Source organism: Daphnia pulicaria, chromosome 9, assembly GCF_021234035.1.
Source record: "Daphnia pulicaria isolate SC F1-1A chromosome 9, SC_F0-13Bv2, whole genome shotgun sequence".
Classification (NCBI taxonomy): Eukaryota; Metazoa; Arthropoda; class Branchiopoda; order Diplostraca; family Daphniidae; genus Daphnia; species Daphnia pulicaria.
In genome coordinates, this window is record NC_060921.1 from 1075143 (window position 1) to 1102585 (window position 27443).

General features: G+C 40.2%; 4 protein-coding genes and 2 long non-coding RNA genes across 8 annotated transcripts; 4 read left to right on the top strand and 2 right to left on the bottom strand.

Annotated features, from left to right (window-relative positions):
• Positions 1-4312: 4312 nt before the first annotated feature.
• LOC124313749 (NFX1-type zinc finger-containing protein 1-like) lies at positions 4313-10861 on the bottom strand. Its single transcript, XM_046778560.1, has 17 exons — positions 10763-10861; positions 10587-10686; positions 10221-10517; positions 9961-10147; positions 9539-9876; positions 8934-9476; positions 8783-8866; positions 7986-8725; positions 7829-7919; positions 7548-7762; positions 7207-7476; positions 6514-7142; positions 6205-6443; positions 5959-6133; positions 5777-5888; positions 5488-5708; positions 4313-5417 (listed from the first exon to the last, which is right to left on the bottom strand). Exons 1-17 carry the CDS (start codon positions 10829-10831, stop codon positions 4313-4315), a joined length of 5415 nt encoding a protein of 1804 aa, XP_046634516.1. The 5' UTR covers positions 10832-10861.
• A 149-nt stretch (positions 10862-11010) lies between these two features.
• LOC124313750 (NFX1-type zinc finger-containing protein 1-like) lies at positions 11011-12728 on the bottom strand. The gene is made up of 4 exons (XM_046778561.1): positions 12709-12728; positions 12344-12508; positions 11600-12278; positions 11011-11529 (listed from the first exon to the last, which is right to left on the bottom strand). The coding sequence occupies exons 1-4, from the start codon at positions 12726-12728 to the stop codon at positions 11011-11013; spliced, it is 1383 nt and encodes a 460-aa protein (XP_046634517.1).
• Positions 12729-14655: 1927 nt separating this feature from the next.
• On the top strand, positions 14656-15881 carry LOC124313253. Its single transcript, XM_046778081.1, has 2 exons — positions 14656-14742; positions 14828-15881. The coding sequence occupies exons 1-2, from the start codon at positions 14719-14721 to the stop codon at positions 15686-15688; spliced, it is 885 nt and encodes a 294-aa protein (XP_046634037.1). The 5' UTR covers positions 14656-14718; the 3' UTR covers positions 15689-15881.
• Positions 15882-16369: 488 nt separating this feature from the next.
• Positions 16370-20138, top strand: LOC124312830. The gene is made up of 4 exons (XM_046777320.1): positions 16370-16649; positions 16730-17136; positions 17198-18792; positions 18853-20138. Exons 1-4 carry the CDS (start codon positions 16512-16514, stop codon positions 19941-19943), a joined length of 3231 nt encoding a protein of 1076 aa, XP_046633276.1. The 5' UTR covers positions 16370-16511; the 3' UTR covers positions 19944-20138.
• Positions 20139-20394: 256 nt separating this feature from the next.
• LOC124313660 lies at positions 20395-21071 on the top strand. Its single transcript, XR_006910962.1, has 2 exons — positions 20395-20533; positions 20717-21071. It is a non-coding gene; the product is annotated as an uncharacterized LOC124313660 (long non-coding RNA).
• Positions 21072-23776: 2705 nt separating this feature from the next.
• Positions 23777-26038, top strand: LOC124313602. 3 transcript variants are annotated; one of them, XR_006910868.1, is made up of 5 exons: positions 23777-23846; positions 23918-24030; positions 25468-25544; positions 25604-25675; positions 25733-26038. It is a non-coding gene; the product is annotated as an uncharacterized LOC124313602 (long non-coding RNA). The 3 variants fall into 3 exon arrangements; XR_006910867.1 differs by having other exon boundaries at positions 23790-23846; positions 23918-23999; XR_006910866.1 differs by having other exon boundaries at positions 23827-23999.
• The last annotated feature ends 1405 nt before the right edge of the window (positions 26039-27443 follow it).

A 27443-nucleotide genomic window follows, 5' to 3' on the forward strand; every position in this document is an offset into this window, starting at 1 on the left:
GTTTGCGTGAATTCTGCCAAGGTGTGTCCTCGTGACGGTAGGCCTTGCGGATGAGCGGCCCGCACGAACTCAGACGGTTGCCCATTTTCGGTTTCTTGCGGTGGGTTCCTGCGGCCGGCGGATGGACGTAGCGACACGTCACACGACACACACCGCGACACCACACACTGCACACACACAGACGCACAATTGTTGATGAACGCATCGGTCGGATAAAAGTTGCGACCGGTCCACTCTGAGGAGTCAAGTGGAGCAAGTGGCCAAAAAAGGTATCTCGCGTTCCTGGAGGTGCCTCACACTCCCACAGTCGCGCACACACCCCCGAACACACACACACACACACACTGGGTTGGCGAAATACAAAAAGGAAAAAAAAAGGTCCGTCCGGAGCTTTCGGGGTTCTCTCCTTCCAACAGATAAGCTACACCACCACCACCTGGAAGAAGCCCAACAACAACAACAATTTTATTTTTTTTTGTTGTTGTTATTTCGTTCCTCCTATTTTTGAGAGCTGCGCTGGGTGGTGTGTCTCTCCTCCTTGTTGTTTTTTCGTTCAAAAGGAGGGTAGGGGGGAAATCGAATTACGTCGACGTCAAATAGATTTTTATTTTTTTCTTCTTGCTTTTTTTCAAAGCGAAATTCCGGCTGTTGTTGTTGTTGTTGTTGTCGTCGTGTTGTAGCCGCCGAAAATCAATGATCCCCCAATCCTCTCTCGTATACACGTCACGTGACCCAAACTCGGCGTTATTTCGTCCGTCTCTTTTCTTTCGCACTGACAACACCGGAGCCGCGCACCAGACGACACACACACACACACAGATCGGAAGCTGGAAGGAAATAAAAAAAATCCTGTTTCAAGGATCCTTTCGAATGGGAAGGAGAAAAACCAAATTTTTTCTTGGTGGGGAGAACCAGGCGGGAACAGCTGCCGCAGCCGATTGGGTCGTCGTTTTGACACGAAGAGACACTAAACGTTTTCACGGCAGCAACACAGGCTGTTGGTTAGTTGTTGTTGTTGTTGTAGTTGTTCTTCGACTTTTTGTTGTTTGGTTTTCGGCCCTTATGGTAATTGGATGTTGGCAATTTCCAGTGCGACTAGGAGCAGCACAGGAGAAGAGAGGCGCCGAGACGACGCCCACACGGGAAACCTCCTGACGATTGTTGTTGGTGTCGGCTGTGCGGACGGGCAACGACGACGACGACGGTGGTGGTGGTTGTTGCTGCTGTTGCTGCTGCTGCTGTTGCCAGTGCAGTAGGAGCAGGCTCCTGATTTCGCTTTTGGCGGCCTCCTCTCCTCAGCTCTTCTTCTTCTTCTCGGGCTGGGCTCTCCATGCAGACGGCCGTTCTAATATGCACAAGGGGGGACCGGGAAAGGATCCCACCGTCCGCATTCCGCACAAACTCACACACACACAAGTCAGTCACTCCTTGCCCATCTGTCCGTTCCTTCTCCGTGTTCTCTCTCACCCAAAAGCCAGCCCGATGTCCCGGACACACACACACACACTGATGGTGAAAAGCTCCCGACGAGAGAGATCCAGGCAGCCTCTCTCTCTCCCTTCTCCGATCCTTCCTTTTTTCTCTTCTCTTTATGGGATCCAAACCTGCACGGAATAAAATCAAATAATTCCAATTAAATGAGAGATACACACACACTGTCAATAGTTTGGCAATGTACACATTTGGGGTGAAATTTGAATCGAATATAAGCGAATCAATTGAAAGTGTGGCGGGGGATCAATGCTGAAATGGGCAAAGGTCAATCGATTACGCAATTGCGTCAAATATTTCCCCCATCGAAACCAATTTTGGATGATTTTCGAATTGAATTTCATTACAATTTGGGCAAAGAAATTTCAGTGGTTTGATTCTAAAAAAAAATATTCAAATACAACTAATTGGCTGTGATGTTAAAAATTGCTGGACTCCGATGTCCATCCAAACCCCCCCGGAACAGACAACAGCGTCAATTTGATTTGACGATTTCAAACACTTGTAATCTTTTAGGAGGTTGGCGGAGAGGGGGGTAAGAAGGAGGGGGATAAGATTATTGATTCGCCATGAACAATTTACACAGACTAAGATCTACAACACACACACACACAGCACACACAGCACACACCACTCTTTTTCTTCTTCTGTTGTTGTTGTTGTCGTTTCTTCCTTCACTTCTTCTTCTTCCCGATTATTTTCGTCAGTTATTTTCGTCAGTGAAGTAAGACAAATTGTTTAGCAGCATAATATGCAGAGAAGCTAGATGAGTGTGGGAAGCGAAGATAAGGATGGAGCAGAAAGTTGGTAGAAGTCACTCTTCTGTAATGGACAAAGGCCAGCATCAAGGATCTCTGTGCCAGGACCACACAATTTCAATAAATAAACTGCGTTGTAGATTGACATCGGCGGCTGACTCGCGAAATCCAATGGCATTCCAAACAACCTATGAATTCCTAAAGCTGTAAGCAAAGAACAGAAAAAGGTTTTAACATTGCAGTGACGCCTATAAATACCCATGACCAAGGGGTGGAATATAAAGTTTATTACATGATAAAGCGAGAACAAAGATAGAAGCACACCTTTACCTCAATATGTTGTAGGTTTCCTATAACTCATTTCTTGTAGCTGCTGTGAAGTGAGAGATGCAGGGAATGGCAGCAATATAATTTCATGACGCAACAACACCACCAAGTGTTCAAAGGTGTAAACATCTTTCAGGCAAGAATGAACCTTTTAAACAAATGGGCATGAATTTTAAGATTATTTTATTGATGGGTGATGAGGTATAAAATCGGGAAGTTATGCTTACCTGTAACCACACATCCAATGCCACAACTATTGGGCAAAAAAGCTCGAAGTTTTGTTGAGTGTTGAGAGGATGATGCATATGAAGCTGAAGGTGTGAGTTAAGGAAGTGTCCAGCAATTTGTTTTTAAAATGGGGTCCAAATTTAATCTGTTGACTAGACAGCAGGTACTTTTCTAGAATTCCAAGTACAGTACACAATTAGTCAATTGGTCAAAAACACAGTGAGTGATAGAAAATTTGCTACTATGTAGTTAGAATAATCACAATAAGCTTACATGTAAATAGTTGGTTGATTTTGGGCAGTGAAACATGAAAATTCGAAAACAGAAGATGACAAAACACTTCACACATTTCGCCATTTTTATAAACAATACCAACACCATCTAGCGGCAAACTGGACAATCGTATGAATTGTTAGAAACAACCGCTAGATGGTGCCAGTGCGTCATGCAGACGATACGATTGTCCCCAAACATGGTCCCGAGGTAGGAGCTGAAATGTTGAAAATTGAAAGAATTCGAAAAGTGAAGTCAATATTCAGCATAAGTTAACATTTATGTTTTTGAAACTGAAAAACTGAAAGTTGAATGAACTTGGTAGTATGTTAATTAAATGTTTTCGTTCAAATGCTGTCACTGTTTCTTTCAGATCCTGTGTTTGGGATTACTTCTATTTTGTTTAACACATTGGCAATCCTTAATTAGTCTACTTGGAAATATTTTTAGAACATCAATTCCACTTTATTTTGTAGGTTACAACACTTCGTTCATCCGTTTTATACACTCACGAGCAACAACAACACGACGATTTGTTATTTATCAGCACCCTGCGAAGTCTGTAGTCTGCTAGGATTGTAAACGTAGTGCCACAGACGCCCAATAGGAATACACGCATCGGGGATGAAAATCTGTTGTTTTTCTATTCATCCACTTCGAATTGATACTCTTCGCCTTCGGTCAACAGGCTGGTGGTCCCGGCCCATCTACAACTCTACCCAACAGTTCACCTCATCTACTTCTCGCAACAATACCACCTGATGAATGAAGTGTCAGTTCCAAAGCCGAATAAATGCCCTTAACACAAGAAACTATTTATCCCACCACTAAAGACACAAGAACGAGCTAAATTGTTACTAGAATTATGATCAGGAAGAAATAAAATAGAATAATAAGAGACGATACAATTTTAACTTTCGGTATCATTTATTTCCTTATTCAAAACACGTATTTTGAAGAATTTTGAAGTCTCGGTTAAATTCACTGTATCATAAAGCCCACCACCACAAATAATTTCGAACAAAATAAAACTCAAACAAAATAAAGTCTTAACTCGATTACGATAGCTATACCACAAAGCTAAGTTAACGGACATACTCAGCGAAACATAAGGAAATTTCGGTAAAAAGGTTTAGGCCAACTGGATTATCTATGACAACCAACAACAAAGCAAACAAAAAATACTAATTGAACTAATTAAGGCCGTCAACACTTCACATAGATGAGTGATAAACTTAATCGTTCATTTGAAAATTGGCCATATTATTCGCCTCCTCTGAATATGCAGCAAATCGAGCTCCATCCATTTCGCCTGCATGGCGATTGCCCGAGAGCAGCCTATGATTCCCTCCGCCAATCGGTGCTCCGCATTCGTTGCATTTTGCTTCCTGCATCGCTCCACCGCACTCTCCAATTGCGTAGATGTGGCCGTTTGGACATTTGAACCAGTGGCCCTGTGTTATTTTATCCTCTCCATTTTTCAGGGCTTCAACGATTTGCTCCCGTTCAACATCACTGATGCCAAGTCCAGTCTTAAGTTTTTTGTCCATCCTCTGCAAAATGTCTTTGATCGTGGCGATTTCTTCATCCTTCAGTGGTTTCACATTCTTCATCAACAGTTCTTCTACCTGTCGATTTTCTTCACTTATCAAAGAATCTTGGTTATAAATGGAGCTCTTCAACAAGAAGAAGGCTCGAATTAACTTCAAGCGGTAGACTTCGGCAATGAAACATTCGTGTTCCTGAGACGAAAATCGTTTGCGGTTGAATAGCGATGAAAGAAGTTGTTGTGTTCGATTTAGAAGATCCTCCAGCAAAGGGCGACTCATCGACAAAACTGGGACTTGATTATCCTTCGATGAAGATGCTGGGGCCTTTTTTACGACGCTTAAAACTCTCTCTATGACATCAACTTGAACTTGAATCACAGAGCGCGTATCTTCATCCAAACTTCTATACTGAGGTTTTTTCCGTACAACAGTAGGAATTAGAGAATTCCGAATTTCTTCCAGTCTAAAGATGATGAGATCCGTGATACTGTGGTCAAGTTGAGTAGTCAGCTCCCTATTTACAGCAATGGATGCCACAATCTGCTTGAGATGCTTCTCGGCGAAATCCTTTGAGCTGGTACGAGAACGTAAAAGCAATCTCTTGACTTCAACAATGTCTCCGAAATTTCGCTTGATGACATTCCCGTAGCGGTAGCATGAGCGGATGATAGTTTTACAGCGCGGACAGCATTTCATTTGGATTTCACGAATTTCTTCTTCCTTCATCTCCATCCAGTGATCCATCCCTTCTACTTCTATAGTGTGCTTACAATCTTCCAAATAGATGAATCTATGAAGTGATAAAATAGTAAATATAAAGTTAAGAAAATAACAGTAAAAAAGGTTAACAAAGTCTTTACCTGGCGTCATCTTCTTCTTCGTTGCCATAAAGAATGAATTCCGTCAGCTGGTCCTTGTGGCAAACACGGCAAAGAGGAGGGCAGACTTCCCCAGAGAGCCCAACGCATAAATGGCCGCACGGGAGACGTTTCCGACAGGGTTCATCGCAACGTGGCCGGATGCAAAATTCAAAACATTTGAGTGAACACGAGTAATGTTCACATTTCCAACCACAGGGTTCCTATTCATTAAAGCAATAGAAAAATGTAAATAGAATTTACCAATACAACAAAAAGATAGAAAACGTACAACGCAATCGACGCAGGGCTCGCAGCAATTCTTGCGACATCTGCTGTGTCGACAACGATATTCGCACGGTTTCTTGCAAGGAGGACAAGACGCGGCACAATTCACACCACAGCTGTTAGTACGAAAAAAAAAAAGAACTCGTTTACATGAAATTCAGATGAAAACCTAAAATTGAATTATACTTATGTCCGCAAACTAGTGTTCGTCCACATTTTTCCTGACAGGCTTTGTGAAGACGACAGTTGAAACACTGTCCACAGGATCCTTTACACGAATGCTCGCAAGGCAAGTTGACGTCACACTTTTGTGGGCACTCTTGTAGAAATTTCTCCAACTGTGTTTCTGTCACTTCAGGAGCTATATGGATACGAACACAAGTTAATTAAATAAGTTACCACGTTGAAAACGAAAAGTTTAAAACGTGTTACATGAATTAAAATCACTGCAAGTCTTCAGCACGGGGTGACCACAGGGACTTAAGACGGTAGTCTGTACTAGTTCTTGGCAATCTGAAGAGGAACACGTTTCCATGCATTTCTTTTTACATGGGTGACCACAACTCAGAACTTGTTCACACGGCTGTTTGCACAACTGGCGACTTGCAATGGTGGAACACTCAACACGAATCAAATGCATACACTCAGGAATAGTTTTGTTGACCATTTCCCTTTTAAAAAGTCGAAACAAACGAATTAAAAACAAAAATTAAGAAGTATAGATGTTTCTCCTGAAATTACCTGCAATTGATTTCTTCATCATTTAGACAACATTCTGCAACTTGAGAATGGCCACAGGGTAATTGGCGTTCGATCTTGATGATACATGGGTCACACTCCTCGTAACATTTCCTTCCGCACTTGTGATCCCGTTTGCAATCTTCTTTATTCCGACTGCACGCTTTCTTGCAGAGATAGATTTCGTGGTGAGGATCATTTTTGACATGACAGGATTCCGTGCACTGATGGCCGCAATTGAGACGAGTGTCACAAGGTCTTGGGCAGAGAGCTGTTTCGGGATTATCGGCACAGGCGATTTCGACCTTGTGGCCGCAATCGGGTAAAATAACTTCTTTCGGGAACTTGCATTTGATTGTCAGAGGATCCTTGTAACACGCCGTCAGTCTCTCGTGGCCGCAGCTTAATGTGCGCTTCACTTGATTATTACAAGGGCCACAGGGTTCACAGCAAGGCTTCCGGCATATGTGCCCATCGTTACACAGCAGTTTCCCACACTGGCGAGTGCATTTGTATCCATCAGTGGATTGACTACAGTCGAAATAGGCCGTATGCTCGCAGGCGGAAAGAGTTCTCTCAACTTTGATTTTACAGTAGATGTCTTTGGGGAGCTGCCAGCATTTGATTTCCCCCTGAGGATTAAAAGAAAACGTTAACTTACTGTAAAGAAGCATACATTTCAACACCAATACTTACATCATGGCCACAAGGCAGTTTCTTAATCACATCAACGACACATTTTTCGCACTTTTCAGAACACTGCTTTGGACAAGGATGTTTTTCAGGGCAGGTCAAGCGGCGACACGGTTGGGTGCACGGCAATTTGGCATGCGATTTTCTCTGGTGACAGATGCGATTGCACATATGATCGCAATCTAGATGCATGCCACACAGTTCAGGACATTTTACTTCGTAAATTTTCTTACCACAGTCTAGTTCAATTGTGTGTTGACAAGTTTGGAAAGCCTATCGATCAATATGAAGGGTTATAATTTAAAAAAAAAAAAGGAGTGTAAGTAAGAACTGAGGAAAAATACCTTGACAACTTTTGTAAGACAATATTCCTTTCGCGGGTCTTTGTGACACTCGGTTATTTGAGTGTGATTGCAAGGTAAAAGAGTTTTCGGAATTTCCGTCAAACAAGGATGACAATCCTCGTAACACCGTTTGGGGCAACGATGGCCAACAGAACAGGAGCGCAAGCAGGCTTCGAGGCAATTTTGTCGCGTATGCTCGCGATCTTCAAAATGGCCTAGATAAAAAATACAATAAAATTGAATGAAATAATCTTATTTGCATGATATTGATTAATTTTTACAAAGTTTGCGGCATGTGTGTCCACAGGGCATCGGAGTGAGACACTTTTGGAAACATCCACCCTCTGGCGGAAAATCGGAAACTTGATTGGCCTAAAAAAAAGAAAAAGTTGTATTAGTCATTTCTATTTTAAACACAGCTGGTCAATGATTAATTGCCTTTATGATAGTACGATGCACTCCACATTGTAGGTCGAAATAGGGTCCAATCTGTCCGTTCGATGTCAAAACTTTGTTCACTTCTCGCCAGAGTTTACTACTCGCTGCTAAATTTCCCATGTTGCCAATAAGATAAAATCCTTTCTTGGCACGAGAAAGGGCAACACAAACGCGATTTTCTGTCTTGAGAAATCCAATTTGAGCTTCGTCGTTGCTTCGCACCAAAGACAGGATGATTATGTCTGCTTCCTCGCCTTGAAAATTGTCAACAATCGAGATGCGGACGTCCTGAAGAATCGCGTGACTTTTTCGCAACTTTTTGAAATGCAACAACTGGCCGGAATAAGTTGTCAATATAGTGATTTGCTTTGGTTCCAGGCCTTGCATCAACAGGTGGCGAGCTAGAGCCAAGGCCATGTCTGCTTCATACGGGTTCAAGTGGCTGCGGCTTTCTTGATCCGATAGGTCTCCCTTTTCTCGTTCCGAATGCGACAGGAAAAAGACATTTTCTGCCATTCCAGGCACATTCCAGTATCTCGTTACCGACTGGTGGTTTTCCAAATTTGGATAAATAGCAGGAACAATCAGTCGGGCAACATCGGGTCTCATTCGGTGTTGAACACCCAAAACACTTGGCTCCACCCCGTTCATTATTAAACGCTCAAAGAGTGAAACATCCAAGTGATAATCCTTCGCTAATGCATACACTGTTGTAGGAGGCCGTAGCTGTTGATGATCGCCTAAATTCACGAAATCGTCAGATTGTCACATTTATTAACTTGATTTTTCAAACTTACCAATTAAAATCAAATGCTCGCAAGAGGACGACAAAGACGTCACAATATGTGCCTCCAATACCTCGGCTGCTTCTTCAACAACGACTGCAACCAAAATAAGTTAACAAATAACTATTGGTGAATTATAGAAACAGAAATGGAAGCAATATACCGATTTTTGATTTCAGATGTTCTAATAGCGCTCTATTCTTGGCTGCTCCCGTGGTTGTGATTCCGACAACATGGGCATTGCGGATAATCTCGGCAGTTTCAATTGTTTCGATGTCTTTTATTTCATTTGTTTGCTGTAGAAGTTGCATTTTCAACGAGTTTACCTCAGCAACCAATATTTCTGAAGTTCTCGCTCTCCAAAAGGAGTAAATTTTCCAACGATCCACGTATGAAAGGCGCCAAAGATCTTTTTCAATCATCTGCTTGTAATCATCGATTTCGGTGTCTGGAAGAATTTCAAGAATTTCCGAGAGGAAATATTTTTGTTGCTGGATTTGAGCTATCCGGGATTGAGCTGGCTCAAAATCACCATAATCTGGCTCATCTAGAATCTCCAACAAGTAACTCATTTCGTCGTCAAGCATTGAAGTGGAAATGGCAAATTGGAATCCTGCCATTTTTCTTTCTAATTCAGGTTTTGGCAACTTTTCTCCCTTAGCATCGGCGAAATTCCATAAATTATCATCGCCCGACATTCTTTCTCCTAATTAAACACAATCATTTGTTGACAATTGGTCAAATAGTTTACCGGTTGATTTAATTTACCTTGAATTTCCTCGACATCTTCTTTATCCCATTCTTCCTCGTTGGGAGATTCATTAACAACTGGAACAGGTTTTGTAAACACTTGCATTGGAGGCTTTTGTGATTTGGGGAAATGTTTCTTTAAAGTCCAGACGATGTCTTTTAAAATGTGAATCGATTCCAATCCAAGCCAACAAGACAATAACCAACCAGAATAGTTGCTTGATTTCATCTTCGTCATGGCGAAAAATTTACTGTACACGCTCTTGGATAGTACTCCCAAACTTGACAAGGTTTTCTCATGAACGATGCCAGAAGATTCAACAATCTTTTGTTCTTGGCGACGACTTTCGAGCACACTAAAGATGATATAGAAAATATCAGTTAATGTTGGGAGACATTAAAATTTAAGCCGTCATTTAAAATAAACTATGGCTATTTACTCTTTCGTGTCACGCAATTTGTCGCGGGCTTCCCACAACCAATTGTGATATTGAGCAGTCCTTTCTTCACTTGTAAAAGAAAACCGATTTCTCGAAAATATCCATTCGCGGAGTGAGTACGGCTGAAGGGCTTCACATTTCGACTGTCCACCAATCCGGACGATTTTCGTCGTGAACTTCAAGATTCCTAAGAATTTGATTCAAAAGAAAACATAAAATAATTAGCAAATGATTGATTGATACTGCAATGAATCTCTAACCTTCAAGGAATTGATCGAGCGCGTGATTTGTGTAGCAAATCACTAAAATAGGAGGAGGCTGGTGTTTCTTAACCCCTACCCAATACTTCCTATTGTCCAGTAGTGCTTGAACAATTTTAAGGCCCAGATACGTTTTCCCTGTTCCTGGAGGTCCTTGAATCAAAACTAGTTTTCTAGTCAAGGCGGCATAAAGGGCTTCTGCTTGACTTGGATCAAGTTCCAGAGTTTCGGCATCAGGCAAACTTTGGCCGAGTATCGACACATGCGACAGCAACCTCTCGGGGTTCAGCTGAAGCTCTGTATTTCAAAATAAAAAAAAAGAGATAAATCATGCTGCTAATGTTGCAATAAATTAAGAATGCAAACCTTTGTCAACTTTTACGTCGTCCTCATTTTCTTTATTTGCATTTCCACCAGGCAACGAACGGGAAAATGTTTTTCGTACTGACGTCAAATTGTAGATGGGCTGCAAAAATGAAACATTCAAATGTTAATGAAATTTTAAGATTCGTGAACTGAATATTTAAGGAAAATAAACATACGTCAGGAGTCTTTTTCAGGTATTCCGGTTCAGTTGGCAAAACATTCCGACAAAGGATATAATCTTCCATGGGAAAGTGAGCCGGACTTATACGCTGGAGTGCAATCAACATTCAACACACTACGATAAGCTTCAAAGAACACAGATGATTCAGCCATCACACAATTTGTTTTCTTGGCATACGTTGGTAAAGATTCACCCTCAAATTTTGCTTTAATTCTACCGAGTGACAGCTGCTCAGGTTTTCTGTCAACGACAGTGAATAGCATGAAGGAGTTGAAACAAAAGTAGAGATCCAAAAAGCAATCGCTTGCTGCCTTCCCAGTTAACCCGTTGAAAGCCTTTGGTTGAAAAATCCAAAATGTAACTACTTCCGCTGACCGAGCTGTCGTCATCATCTTCGATCTTCACGTCATAATACAGCCTAATGTTGTCCACACGAATTTGCTGTTTCTTCTGTTTTTCTATCTTTTCTCTGAAGGCGACAAGTCCTTCCCGCAACGGATTTAAGAAATCTTCACGCAACAGTCGGAACTGGATATCCAGGTATGTATCCACGTCTGGATAAGTGCCTTTGATGAGACTTGGTCGTAGGAAAGGTTCGGCGTCCGTACATACGTCTTCCCATTCAGGCATGACGCTGAGTTCTCGAAAATCATCTGGCGGTTTCAAATGAATCATCAGTTCCTGCCGTTGAATTCGGATAAGCTCTCTTTGATTTCCATCGCAATTGGATTTTATCGCTTTTGAGTGTTGTTCCCAAGCATTCTATAAAATAATAATTATTTACCCGTTAATCATTTGAAACAAAATAACGTGATAACATATTAATACATACCTTCAGGCGATCAGCTCCCTCTTTTTCAAGTGAGTCGAAAGCATCGTTAACATTGAAATCTCTAAACGATGGCATAGTTTGAAGAGCACACACGTCCTCAAAAAATCTCTCTCCCAGATAGTCGCAGGTGAGCGCTGGCATCACCGTCATCATCTCCGTCGTCAAATAACTTATGCTCCTAATTAGTCGAGTCAAACGTTCTTCTTTGGAACCCAAATTTGAAGATCGAGATTTCGGTATGTTGAGTATAACACTCTCCAAATTCTTAAAAACTGCATTGTCACCCAAAATTTGAACGATTTTGATAAAAGCGTTGTGAAAGAGCACGGGCCCTTTGTTGAAGCAAAAGTTCCCAATCACTGCTAGGATCAATTCAACAATCTCCCAATTTGCAGGGTTGCTTTTCAAAAACTGCCCGAGTCCAGTACTTTCTTCAGCAAATTTCTGAACAACAAGACCGGGGTCGTTATCTGTAATCATCTTTAACACCTCGGTGAAGTTTAAAGGAAAGTGCTTGAAAGGTTGCTTATTATTTCCTTGATGCCATTTTGAATTCCTTTCTTTTTCATTTTCTCTTTTTCTGTCTTTCTGTGGATATTGTTCCTGTTTAATAAAATGTTGTAGTCTTGGTTTGGCTCCACCAGCATACTGCATCACAAGTTCCGCTTCTTGTGCAGGTCTACAGATATAAAATGCAAAATCAATAATTTATATTATAATGATTTTTCAATGGTGTAATGTAACCTTTTTGTGGATGACGCATCAAATGCTCTAGAGTTAAAATTATGATTTCTCCAATTTCCACTTTTTGGTCTACAACCTGCATTAGTTGTTGATCCAGTAGTCATTTGTTGCCTTTTGGCTCCACTACCATCCTGCATCATGACAGGTTTGGCTTCATGTACTGATCTTTATTTACAAAATGAAAAATTTACCATTGATTTAATAATGACTTTAAAAATTATTAAAAATGTTAATAATTAAATCAAATGGCGACAATCTTATGACTTATAACAGTAGTAGTATTTAGAAACCTTATATGTATAGTATAAAATGGTGTTGATCGAAGACAATGGACAAGGCGAAAAGACATAAAGACCATGGCCTACTTTAGTTCACGGCCCATCATCATACGCTTCTGTGTGGGACAAATTTTGGGTTCCCTGCCCCTTTCCTGTTGCCATAGTACATAGCCGGAGGGTCGTAAGTATCGGTTTTTGTTCCACATTTCCGCAGATTCTTTCCACCCTTTGGATGCCTATGTGTCTGACTTCAATTGCGCTATGGTCAGAATCAACTCAAAGTAAGAGCTTGATAGTCTAGTGAGTATAGCGGTGGAAGAGATGGCTAGGTCGCTAGGACGGTTTTAATGTGGCTCACGTGATGATTTGCATGCGCTAGACTTTGACATTTTAACTGATCTCAACTTTCAGGTCATCCAATTGAGTCTGTGCAGTCCATACTATATTCCAGCTAGAAGGGAACTACGTGATGTTCAACACGTTCGGTTTATCTCTCCGGTTGGTGGTTGGCGAATTTTGTTCTGGATGCGCATCCTCCTGTCTCATTCTAGGTTTAGATCTTCGATTGATTTGTTTCATTTGCTGAATTTTTGCAGGTAATTTTTTTAATTGTCTTTATAATGGCCCTTCATAATTTTTTATTTTTATTTGACTGGCTAAAGGGACTAAATCTGACTTAGACTTTGGCCCCGCTGTTTTGAAAATCTTTTCGTCTCGAGCCTCTATTTACATTTATGCGTCCAAAACATTTGACACGTGCTTAGGGTCATCAAAAAGGTTAGTCGGGTGATATTTAAAAAATTTAGAATCAACAAGGCCATAAGAATGCTGTGGGCTTGTATTAATTTTACGTACGTGATACAAGGGATGAGCTGTTTTTGTTGACTAATAATTCCCATGTAGATATTTACATTAACGATACCATTTCCAAATTTAGTTTAAATCTGTTTTTTATTTTATTTGTAATACGCGCACGTGCGCATGTCAGACAGAGGAGAGTAGCATTTGCTGTGAAAATGTTTCGGTTTCAACTGGTTAGTTCCCATTCCGATGTATAAGTCTTTAGGTTTTTTAAATGTTATCTGTTTCCTGTAGCTAGTATACGCGGTCGCTGGTGATGCAAAATGATGCAGCACAATAGGTGAAGAAGCCTGTAACAACGACACTTATTAGACAACAAAACCTCAAAGGTGTATCGACGATGAAGCAAATAGCCAACGCCCTCAAAAGATTTGGTTCTTTTCCATCCTTGCCCAATTAGATAAAGTAAGAGAAATGAAAATTTGCATGCGGAGGCGTTATGCCACTTCCACCGAATACGCGCATCCCCTTTCTGACCTTTGCCATTCTTAGATGTAAGATGTTTCATTTCAATTTGTCTAATTCCAATTCTATTCTGCATCGATTTGTATTGATTTGTGGTTGCGTTATTGCCATTGGCATGGCCATTGCAGTAACTCCACGCTCTATTTCGTTTTAAAATGAAAAATGAATTTGACAAATTACCGCTGCGAGGTCGACCTTGGCATTTCCGGATTTGGGTAGGAAACCAAACTTGCCCTCAATTTCATTTCCGATGGCTATCATTAAGTGTCTGTCAGTTCTGAATGAATGTTACAAGTGAGACTCTGGTTGTTTTTTTATTACCTCGTCGTGGCAAACACGATTCGATATATCCGTATCACGTGATAGCCTTGAAAATCCATGCCCCATTGAATAACTCTGTTACAATCATTTTTGTTTTAACACCTGTTTGATATACGGGATTCTGACGTAAAATGTTTTCGATAACTTTTTTTAAATGAATTAGTCGTTGCTTCGGGCTCTTTTACGCATAACGCTAGTAGGCATATTACATCATTTGGATGGAGTCGGACCATTTCCTCACGGACCTATCCTTCAAATCCCATCATCAGGATATGTAATCAGCAGTCAACCGTAAAACGATTTCACAGCCTTGCAAGAAAAGGAAGGCCAATGTTGATAGGTAGGTTAATTATTTCCCTTGGTGAAAATCGTATAAATGTGCTACCGACATTGTAGAGTGCCAATATTCTCACTTCACCAGTTGAAGCAACTAGTATCAACTCAAGCAGCATGCATCTCTTAAGCTCTATCATGGTAAACTTAAATTTAATTTAATTGCACTAATTGTTTACAAATCGTTGAAAAATAATGATTTGTAATTTTTGTTATTATTACGTAGTTTGTAGTTGGAGCAGTCGTGCTCTTGACTCTTAATGGAACGGAATCCTTCGCCCTCGGTCGCAATGTTACCGCCTTCTTAGACGACGATTATCACGATACCAACAGCAACGAGACATCCACAGACGACTATCACCTGGACAGTCTGGAGCTCACCGATAATCAGACTTCACTCGAAGACGTCCATCCGCACGATTCGTTGGAATTCAACAGCCGATTAGTCAAGCGGAATTTGGAGTTTGCGCTGCTCGATCAGTCGACTAGTAACGGAAGTCTTGTCCTATTATTAACTGACGACGGATTATCCTTGGAAGACGTAGCATTCGTCGATCAGGAAGACCAAGCCGATCCTACCATTAGGGTCGACCATCTTCACCAGGATGACTTACATCACCTGCGCATCGATTCCTTGGAAGTTGTGGACGATTTTGACAAGCGTCATGTCCCCGCTGGTGATACTGGCCTGCTAATCGTACAAGGTGCGGACGGAAGTGAGCACGTCTTTCTAACGGACGGTCATCATTTTGACGATTATTCTTTGGAAGTTGTCAGTAATCACGACGAACAAGTCTCACTGCTTTCGGCTTTGGATCAGCAGCCGCTCACTGGAGTCTTCACCCATCCATTGTCCGACGATTTTTATCTCGTCAAGGAGTACTTGGGCGACTATTACTTGTGGGAAATGGAGGACGAATTGGCCAGAGCATACCTGTCGCAATCCGTCAATCTCAACGATCCAATCGTGTTCCACTTTACTGATGATAGACGACCCAAGAAGCTAAGTGCAGTTCATTTTGCTCAATTAACACCTGTGCAATCAGTATTGAACGATCGGATTCATGCCACCAGCCCTGCACTTTAATTCGTGTTACATTACGTTCGGACATGAGGGTTGTTTTAAAATGTAAAGTATTTTGAAGGATTCCGACACGTCGTATTATTATATTATAGCATCACTTTTCTAATAACACTTGTTTCCAACAATTGTATTGAATTGCATAATTTGTTTTTGTTACATGGCATCAGATATCATGCCAGATGTAATCAAATAAAAACAACAAAAGACAATCTTTGAGATAATTTCACCATTTCACCTTTCATCATCTGAATTAATTTTTTTTAACAATGGCAGACAATTTTGCTCGGTGTGTCTTTATCGGGTAAAGTATACCTGGTGCAGTAAACTCAAACATTCAGTGTCAGACTCACCTACTGGATTTGAACTGGTAGACATTATTTGGTCTGAACTAACGAGAATTCTCCATCAATTCGAACATCCAGTAGCTTGCAGTTGGGGCCAAGGCGAAACAAATACTGCAGACGAGGGGTATAACCACTGTCCTGCTCGTAGTTTTATTACGGACTCCAATTCATAGGCACTCTTTGCTGTTATTAATAAGAGTGGTTCCGATTACGGTTTCCAGTATTTGAAATTGGAGGAGTCCGCGGGCTAAGCAATAGGCGCTATCTTCATCCTTTGCCGTCTGGAGCGCTGTTGCATCAACGATAGAGACATAGCGTGGCGTTTTCTAAGCTTTAGGGTGTGAAGGTGTGAACTGTGAATTCTCATTCTCATTTCCGTAGTCAAAACATAATATTATAGAAACAAACTTCTTTGGTCGGGCTTGTGATTGTTTTTCGAATCCAAGTTTTGTCAATTTTCCTAACCTTTGACAAAAACAAAAATGATTAGTCCTACACGATGCCAACATATGGAAAAATTTTCTGTCTATTACCCATATGGAGACCTTCGAGTTCGAAACGTACTGAAAGATTTCAGGGATCAAAGCTTTAGTGAGAAGACTAACAGTAAAACTGCTCAGGTATTTTAACATGCTTTTAGGTTTTAACAGGGCATTTAGGTCTTAATTCTTACCTTGCTGACCATATATAATGTATCTAGGTTCTCTTTCTTGGATCTGGGGAGGACATGAGGAAAACTCTTCTGGCAACAACAGTTGAGCATGTCAACAATTTTCACTTCCATCTTATTACCGATTGTCCATCAATTGTGGCTCGCAACATTATGATCTTGAAAATTCTGTCAGCTCAAGATTTCAATCCCAATAAGGAAGAAGATTTCAGCTTTCTGTGGGATGTTTGGTATAATACCGAGTGGCCAGAGATCACTAGAAAACGATTTCTCATTGTTTTAAATGATCTGTTGGATGACAAGTTACCAGAAAATGTTACTGTTCCTGATCCAAACCATTACAAAAGTCTGAAGAAAATCTGGAAAGTTTGGTACACCATTTCTTCAAGAAACCAATCAGAATCTGAAATGCTGTTGTGTAAAACCAAGATGAAGAGGTAACTCAATTTCAATTACATTCTTTAACTTGAACCTAAATTGAAAACATTCACACTCTAGATCTGAACTTTTTGTAACATCACACGAAACCACCGTTCTCCCCCCTCGCAATTCAGATGAAAAAATAACCCATGCCAAAGCTTTTTCAAGAGCAGTAAACGAGATCACCAAGTATTTAATGAAGAGAAATTCGATTGGAGACCTGGAAGACTCTTTGGGGCGGATAATTGAGCAGGAATTTCAAGCTTTTTACGAAAGAGGCAGCTGTCGACTCCAAAATGAATTGGAAACTGTGTGTATTAATTCGTCGTTTCTAAACCCTGACACCGAGCAATGGCAAGTCCACTACTCATCGTGCCCTTTCCTTGGCTATCTTCCATTATCGCAAGATCAAGAACTAATAACCTCAGTCAAAGAAAAAATTCTTCTACCCACCTGCCAAAAAATTCTGAAAGACACAGTGAATTCCTACCGAAGTCGTATTGCAGACATCCAAGTATTTTTCCACTTAGAAGATACCCTGGAATTTTGTTTCACGAACGCAAACAAGTTTGACGTCATCGACTGTTCTAGCGCAGATTGTTTCGGACTTGCTAATATCCTCAACGCTGCAAGTGGAAGATTGTCGAATAATCCGGGAGCCGTTTTGTTTACTAGAAGTACAGAGTGGGAAAAATTGGCTCCTACTGTAGAGCTGTACGTTGAGCATGTTCTTTGCTGCCCTTTGAGGATGATCCCCACAATTTATGGATTACAACTGAATGAGCACGTGGAACTTGGATCTCGGTATCCACCCAGTTATTATTTTACCGCCGTGGCAAACCTTTCCTGGCAGAAAGCAATTCATTTTCAGAACATTGCTATGTCTCCTTCCTCCTCTTTGACGGATTTTTTGAACAAGCTGGCCCAGAAATGTTTTGTTAGCGAGCGCTTTCCCAAGCCCAGTCAGGTTTCAAGTTACCAAATGGCAGTGATAGAGAGGCATCATTATTCTCCGTTAACATTTCACTACATCGTCAGTTCCATGACACAACGCCTTGGAGGAGATCACTGGTTCAAAGATGCTCACCTATTGGAAATTCCTGTCCTTTTCAACATCACAAGACGTACATCGGAGGCCTGGGAAAAGGGCCTGGAAATTTTGAAGATAACAGCAGAAATCCCTATCAATTCTATAAACGGAGATGCATTTAAGGTTTTGATTCCGCAATTGGGTTTACCTACTTTTCGCTTGGTTCTCATGCCTTGTAGTGTGACAGCTAGCCATTTTATTCACGGAATCGTTCTCAAGAGTTCAAGCATAACTTTTTCCGGTTCGATTGAATCTCACGTCATCGACAATTTCTCACTAGAGATAAAAGAAAAAAGCGAGAAAATTGTCGCTACCTTCTTAATTGCGTCTGCTCACAACCTTCCTGAAGCGTACTGTGTATACGTGATTGACAGTATGCATCATTGTCCTCTGCTCAACTTTGGTTCTCTGAAATCCATGCACACTGAAAAGTTTCCTCTTCCTTACCCGTTTTCTCGTCCAACACTTTCCCCTGATGTTGTTCCCTGTCTTGGGGCATCGGTCATGAAAGTCACCAGCTGTATCGAGTCCGAAAATGAATTCAAACTGAAGATAATCTTCGATTGTAACGAAGATGTTTCAGGTAAATTTTTTTGCGTTTATTGCTAAGTGAACAGTTAAATTCTTTTTCGTTCGATTTTAGGTCTAACACTTTCGACTGACCAAGTACTACCGTGCAAGTCTGCCCATCAAGTTACTATATCTCTAAACACGCCTTCCAAATGGAATTCTTTGACTTTGTCATTTCCTTATCCTATTCTTGTCAACGAAATCAGAGATATTCTTCATAGCACTGACCGTTTCATTGAATTGGTATTGAAGAAAGGATGGTGGGAGCCGTGGCCGGTTGAGTTCCAATCGAACGAAGAATGGAAATGGAATGTTGATTCTTTGAAACCTTGGGAAAATCATGCGAGTCGTTCCATTTCGGAATTCGGCTGGTGCAACGCGCTGAACTTCCATCTCAATTTGCAATTTAACTTGGATTTTAAATTTAATGATCCAAGACCAACAAGGGATGTATCTCCAATCATAGAACCTTCCCTCTGGAATTTGAGGGCTGAGCAATTGAACGAGAAAAAAGCTTTGCAAACTCTCCGGAGAAGGTTCAATTCGCTTCTTTTTAACCCGACTACACCAGATCTCGAATATTTTGGTATTCAACCAACTGGATCGCCAACTACGGATTGCTGCATCTTGGTTTTAATCCACAAGGACCTTCTCACTTCTCCTCTGGGCAGTCCGATTCGATTGTTGACAGTGATTGACGAACAGATGGCTAATATCCTTATGGAAAAGGAACAGTTAAACGAGGAGACATACTCGGAGGAGTACGATAGAGCTATCGAGTGTATCGCAGGAAAAAGTGGCTCAGTTATCTCTGTTGAACCCTACGAATTGATGCTGTGGAACTTCATTTTGAGACTCAACTCGACTAAAATCGTGCCTGGCTCAGAGCAAGCAAGTCACCTTGCTTCGGGAATGAACAGCTCTTGGTTGTTTGCTACGTTCGTGTCTCCCCTTTACGTCGATGGTCTTCTTAATTTTAAAGACGTCCGCGAGCAGTTCTCTACAAATGATTCGACTATTTCTGACGAAAAGTGTTGTGTAGCTTGCAAGAAAGTCCCCCAAATTCCGAAGCGTTGCAGTCGCTGCCGTTCCATCGTTTATTGCAGTGTCGAGTGTCAACGCAGTAATTGGCCGCAACACAAACTGCTGTGTAATCGCAAGTAGTAAAAACAAACCAGCACATCCCAAGTCCGTTCTTATTCAATTTTTCATTATTAATTTTTTGCGGTAAATTTAATTTTTCGTACCGCAATTTTATTGGAATGTTGATTTAAGCAAGTGTTTGATTGTCGCCGACTGTTTTTTCATGGAAATTGGTATAACTTGTTGAATTCAGAATAAAATCTTCATTCAGAAAAAGAATCTGTGGTTTCAGTATTGAAGTTTGATATATCCGAACTCAATCACGCGGCAACAGCAACAGAATAACCCTTTTTGTTTTAGTTGAATTAAAATGTTTATAGTGTTCAAGTTTTTAAAGAAGAGGGGCCTGAATTAGCCCAGAGCGAATCACGCGGAAATTTGCTGTCGTCAAGGGGGAAGAAAAAGAGGAGGTTCCTTCAACAGAGGCATGCAGCGCCACCACAGCTTCGAATCGCTCGTCTGCTTTGCGTTTGTTTTGTTCATGTGTTGTTCATGGCTTTGTTTCACCATGGTTTCACAAGTCACAACCAGGCTTTTCAGCTGTCAAATTTTACCAGATGATGTGAGGAGAGGATGTCGATAACTCGATAATGCCCAGTGTTGAAGAAGAAGTAATTATGTTTTAAAATTTTCCGTCTAGAAGGCTATAGATTTATTAATTGATGACCAAATACTAGATCTCTTTGCTTTAGTGTTCAACTTTGAGAAAAGTCAGTTTGGACCTGTGGTTTATGTTTGACATCCATTTCGTATTCTGTGGTTTTATCTTCCATTAATTTTATTATTGTTAATAGACTTAGATGATCTGCTGCATGCAGTCCATCGTGCTGGTGTGGTGAGCTGCTTCTGTCCAGTCTGTGGTGCTGGTGTTATTATCCTGCATTGTTGGCCCTAGATTGCTGACACAATTTTGGATTGTGGTGTTCGTGGTGGAAATGAAGACTATAGATGCACATGCTGTAAAATGTAAAAGGTGTAATATTTAATTATCTAGAGAATTGTCATGGTGTGGTTGAAATAATACCAGTTTGAGTCACTCGTTATGTATGGGTAGAATGTGTGTGTCCATTTGGGATTTGTTGCTGTTGCAGATGTTTTCTGTTTATAGACTCAAACATGTTTTAAGTATATTTTCCTTCATAAATAGTATTGCCAACTGATATCATGGAATCGAAACTGTTGTCCATGTAATTGTGTTTGGTTTCACGCTGGGTTTGCTTAGTAAGTGAAATAACGAAAAATAAATAACATGAAGATTAATTTGGTAAGGAATTGCTTATATTGTCCCACCTCCACCCACAATTCCTCCACTTTTTTCAAATATAACATGATATAAATACGTACACATAACACACACATACACTTAAGTTAACCCGTTGGCTGCCACGCCATACAACCCGTAGGTTGTTTTCTACTCTCTACGCGCCACGTCTGAAGGATCCATGGCCAAGGTGGGACTTGCCACTGCTGACAAGTCCGGGCTGACCCGGTGACAGGAGAAGATGGAATGCACAACCTCTAGAATCCATCACCGCATCGACAAGGGGGAAGTCCCTATGGTGCATTGCCTAACAGGGCCTTTCGGCGAATCTGGGGCTGGTGCGACTGTCCGACCCCGCGGCATGTAAACCACGAGAACGAACAGCGCGGCCCGTGCTAAGGAGCTAGGGGAGAACAAAGGCGTGGCAGCCAACGGGTTAACTAGCAAAGACATATATACCAACAATAAATGATGATCCACGTTGAAAGACTCGGTAATCTGCCATGAAGTTCTTGTAGTGGGACCCACAGCGATCGTGTCTCTGGTCGCAGGATAGGAGACATCTAAATTAGATAATAAATCAAGTAAGATTACTATGAACGAAAATATTCTATCGTCATATCACCTTAGGTTGTTAGTTGGTGCCCACGAATAATGAAGAAAAATAAAAAGCTGCTGATGATCCGCGCTGATTTTCCCAGATACTGGCGACCTTCTGGTGTCCATCTTCTCAACGTCTCCTCTGCATTACCTGAATAAAGACAAAACAATTCTTCTTAACGTGACACTTCAATTAAAGTTACACAATAGGAACACTTATCAGGTTTTTTTGCTCAAAACTCTAACAGCGCACTTTTATTTGCTTAAATCCTAATTAGCAATACTCAGAACTGTACATGGAACAAAGTTCACTTGCTGGTTTCATGCAAATTTTCCGGAAGTATACCGGAAGTAAGCAATAGCTCCTCAACTGTTGGGTTGTCTTCAAATCGAACAAGATTTTCGTGATCCCCATGAAATTTGGGGTCGATTTGATAGGTTTTCAACGAAATCCAAATTTTGGCCAAAATGAAAAATTCTTGAAACCGGAAGTACGCGTACGTACAAAAAAAAACATGAACTTTACCACAAATTTGACAAAGATCACGAATATGTTATTCTTTTGTGCGTCGAATGAATATTTACTGAACTACTGACTGAAATGACAAAACCGGAAGTAGAAAAAAAAACACATGATTAAATATCTAAACAAGTGAGCTTTGTTGGTGGAATAATTATCGTCAGTTTTCACTAAAAAATTTCCACTTGCCGATGTTTAAAAAGATTTGCAAAGTAACTGAAAGTAACTGTTTTGACAGCTGAAGTATCGAAAATCTAGCGTTAGAAAAAAACAACGTCTAAGTAACACTTCGTTTGCGCGCAAGAAGGGCCTGATTTTAGAATTATCAAACAGACGCAGAGTTCAACGCAAGTAGATTACTAATAAATAATCTAAGAAAATAAGTCTATTTTCGGGTACCTGGGCATAATCTCGTGGTGAGTGACAGTAGGTGTGTCGCTGCGGACGGAAGCGACTGGTCTAACTGGTCAGTGAAGTAGGACAAATTGTTTTGCAGCATAATATGCAGAGAAGCTAGATGAGTGTGGGAAGCGAAGATAAGGATTGAGCAGAAAGTTGGTAGAAGTCACTCTTCTGTAAAAGGACAAAGGCCAGCATCAAGGATCTCTGTGCCAGGGCCACACAATTCTAATAAAGAAACTGCGTTGTAGATTGACATCAGCGACTGACTCGCGAAATCCAATGGCATTCCAAACAACCTATGAATTCCTAAAGCTGTAAGCAAAGAACAGAAAAAGGTTTTAACATTGCAGTGACACCTATAAATACCCATGACCAAGGTGGAATACAAAGTTTATTACATGATAAAGCGAGAACATAGATAGAAGCACACCCTTTACCTCAATATGTTGTAGGTTTCCTATAACTCATTTCTTGTAGCTGCTGTGAAGTGAGAGATGCAGGGAATGGCAGCAATATAATTTCATGACGCAACAACACCACCAAGTGTTCAAAGGTGTAAACATCTTTCAGGCAAGAATGAACCTTTTAAACAAATGGGCATGAATTTTAAGATTATTTTATTGATGGGTGATGAGGTATAAAATCGGGAAGTTATGCTTACCTGTAACCACACATCCAATGCCACAACTATTGGGCAAAACAGCTCGAAGTTTTGTTGAGTGTTGAGAGGATGATGCATATGAAGCTGAAGGTGTGAGTTAAGGAAGTGTCCAGCAATTTGTTTTTAAAATGGGGTCAAAATTTAATCTGTTGACTAGACGGCAGGTACTTTTCTAGAATTCCAAGTACAGTACACAATTAGTCAATTGGTCAAGTACACAGTGAGTGATAAAAAATTTGCTACTATGTAGTTAGAATAATCACAATAAGCTTACATGTAAATAGTTGGTTGATTTTGGGCAGTGAAACATGAAAATTCGAAAACAGAAGATGACAAAACACTTCACACATTTCGCCATTTTTATAAACAATACCAACACCATCTAGCGGCAAACTGGACAATCGTATGAATTGTTAGAAACAATCGCTAGATGGTGCCAGTGCTTCATGCAGAATTGCAGACACGTAACAACCAAACATGGTCGTAATAAAAATGGAATTGAAAATTGTAATATCACAGTAATCTTACAAATTTCTTACCTTTTCTTTCAGATGCATGTTTTGTAAATGCTAAATCCAAGAACTTTGAGTCATCATTTCACTTGATTGACTTTCTTTCCCGATTTTAATAATGGTGAGCTGCAGTTTGAACATGTCAACTAACAGTAAACAGTTTCTACACCTACAATTCATTGTGTTTGTCTTGAGGTTTTTGTTTGATTTTTCTAGAAGGCTTTTCCTGATACCCGATTTGGTTAACGTATTGTTAACCAAAAGCCAGACTGCGCGGAATATTGTTGGCAAGTGTAATTTTCGGCTGCTGTCAAGTCAAGTAGGCCTACTCATCAAGTGTCATGTTGTTTGAAATTGTGTTCAGTTGCATTACAGTTTCAATTGTTCATGATGCATTCATCCAGGAGACCGAAGAAAAAAAACTTGCTGTTGCAAATGCCATGGTTCAAGTATTGAGCGAAATACTAAACAAGAAATGAAAATGTTTGTCAATGCATTTTTAATTCCCGAAATTTTCAATTCTTTTTCAGTGCCTACTAACAATAAACGAAAATTCCACTGGGACATGACATTGTACTCTTTTCTGGTATCTGAAGCTCCTTTTTTAGTTTCTGTAAAGATGGTAGGGCACGATAATCTCTAGCTCTTCCTGTAAACCAATGTTTTAGTCGTTGACACATACCAATACCGATACCAGTACCAGATAAAACGTGCTAAAACTTGAATGATGATGACGGTCAAAATTCGTGTTTATTTAAACCTTATTTACTCATACAGGAAAGAGTCACTATTATTTTGAATATGAATTTTCTCTTAAATGTAACATCTCTTCTGACATCGAAAACCCTCTTGAAATAATAACCCTGACCGGCAGTCGTGGTTCGAAGGCCTAGAAAAACGACCACTTCACTGGCGAATTTGTGCTCTCGTTGACGCGTTAACGTATAGATTCATGTAATCCTGTTCGTGTTTCACTTTTGGCAGGGTGCATGTTGATCATTTCTTTCAATTTGTTGTTATTTCCATCTATAGATTACAAAAAGCATTTATTAGTTCAATATCTGTGATTATGATTTCTAATTTATGAATTCTTACTCGCTGCATCTGAGTAGAGTTCAGCAATAGGCTCTCTAACATCAATGGTGAACACGACAAGTTTGGGAGTCATGACAGTCATAGTAGACATGTTGTTTGAACAGCTATAAATGTACACCTCATGCACGTTTGCTTGAAAGCAGACTTTCGATTGCCAACATGTTCACCAGACTCAATTGTCTGGCCATTCAATTGCCAATATCCCAAAATCCACCTTCTGTTACTTCCAATGTAAGACCTGTTTCGCAAAATATAGTTATTAGAATTCTCACCCGCTTGAAAAATTATGAAATTTCATTACTTTATCAAATACTTCTTGTGAACAATTGAAACTGTAATGCAACTGAACACAATTTCAAACAACATGACACTTGATGAGTAGGCCTACTTGACTTGACAGCAGCCGAAAATTACACTTGCCAACAATATTCCGCGCAGTCTGGCTTTTGGTTAACAATACGTTAACCAAATCGGGTATCAGGAAAAGCCTTTAGGTGATCAATTGCAAGTACTTACCTGAGCAGCTGAGCTCTTTTCCTTTCTGTGGTTCCTTTCAATTGATTCATTTGAGGTATTGCTTGCGGTCACTGCAATCTTGTTTTAAAATTGACATCTAAATTATCTTTTCAGTTAAATCCCTCGCTGCTGTTCCAGACCTTATCCACTAGTGGAATATGCAGAGAGATGTTGAACTTATTCCAGGTATCTTCTCATTATCTTCTATTCACTGCATGCTTAGTTCATTTTATTCAATTTCAGGTTAACCCTTCACCATTGTGCTACAATATGAAGAAGTTGATGGTTAAAGAAGAGCTTGCTTTCAATCAACAACAATAAATTGTGTAGACGTAGATAAATTACGAGTGCATATCTGGGCTCCATTCTTTTCATACATTGGTTTCGGATTAACGGAATTATTTCTTTCATCAAAGGAATGAAATTTTAGGTGCATGATTGTGCGGTTATTGGTTATAGTTAATATTCTTACTTACCGCGTCAACTTCTTTTATGACAAAAACCCTCGACATTTTATGTTATTTAACAAGTCTCCCCCCTCTTTGCTTTCCCAATCGCGAAAAAATGTTTATTATTTCTTCGACATAAAAACTCCCCATATTTCTGTTCCTTCTTATCATTTAAAAGAAAACTGCAGACACAATGACAATTGACAAAATACTGGTTGCAACTTCCGTAACACAACTCCAGCACCAAGGCACAACCACAACTTAACTCCGATGCAACAAATATTTCACCAGGTTAGGATGCAACAACATACCACATGGGATAACAACTATGGGAATTAAACCTATAACCAAAACGAAATGTATTAATATCTTTGGCATCTTTCGAAATGACGTACGAAAAAAATAATTTATGCTATTTTATGCTGTTTCAACTTCCAAATAAAAAATCGACAAATCGTTTACATTGCAATTAGGATGACAAATTCTCTAAATTTTATGGAAAAGCTATTTACATAATAGCATGATAAATATCAAAGAATAACTGCAACTACTTCTTTGTTGACGATGCCCTTGCTGAAATTAACGACAGAACCAAATTATTTTCATTATGTTTAGGGCAAGAACAAAATAAAAACACACTTTTACCTGTAACTGTCATTGGAGGTTTGTTGTGTACTTCCTATTGAGAGGCGGGAACTGCAGGAACTGGCAATTCAAAACCAATTACTTTAGACCTAAGCTTCAATTATGTAAACATATATTAAATAAGGTTAGAAACTGGTTGCTTTACAACATCCTTTAGACATCCTCCTGGTAAATACCGAGTTTGTTGAAACTTATTTAAGGGTGATTGTGGTGCAACATTATGGCTGCTTGCTTTGCCTTTCTTTATCTTTAGAATAAAAGTTCAGACATGAGATTTGATAAATAGTGCCAAATGTTTGAACTGATTTGGATTGGCAAGGCACAAGAATCAAGTACAAACACATTAATTGGGTTACCAATTGTGGAGCAGCAGTAGTGATTGGAATAAATTCCATTGTGGCGATGTGAAGTGGCAGTTCCTCATTCCCTTTCTCCTGTCATGCTCCTGTCAGCATAGCAAAAACATAAAATCGAAAATAGATTCTACAAACCGGCAGAAGCCGAGAAATCATATTCCGAGAATGCTGTCACTTTTCGTGATGAATGCCGGCAATCATCTTGAAGGGAACGCGCAACATTGCCAATTGCAGTTATGAAATTACAAATTAGAAACGTCAGCAGAGGGCGAGCCAACCGCCCATCGGCCCATGGACAAATGACTGCTGGTGTAAGGAAGTATACGTACCTAATAAAAACCAAGTAGATTAATTACACGTTCGCATTAAACTTAAATAAATACACAGTGTAAATAGTAAGCGATAATATCCTTCAATCCGTGGGGTGAAGAGACGGGCCCTCAACGAGTAAGAGCAAACTAAGAAAATTTATCAAAGAAAGAACCAGAAAATGGATTGGGAATT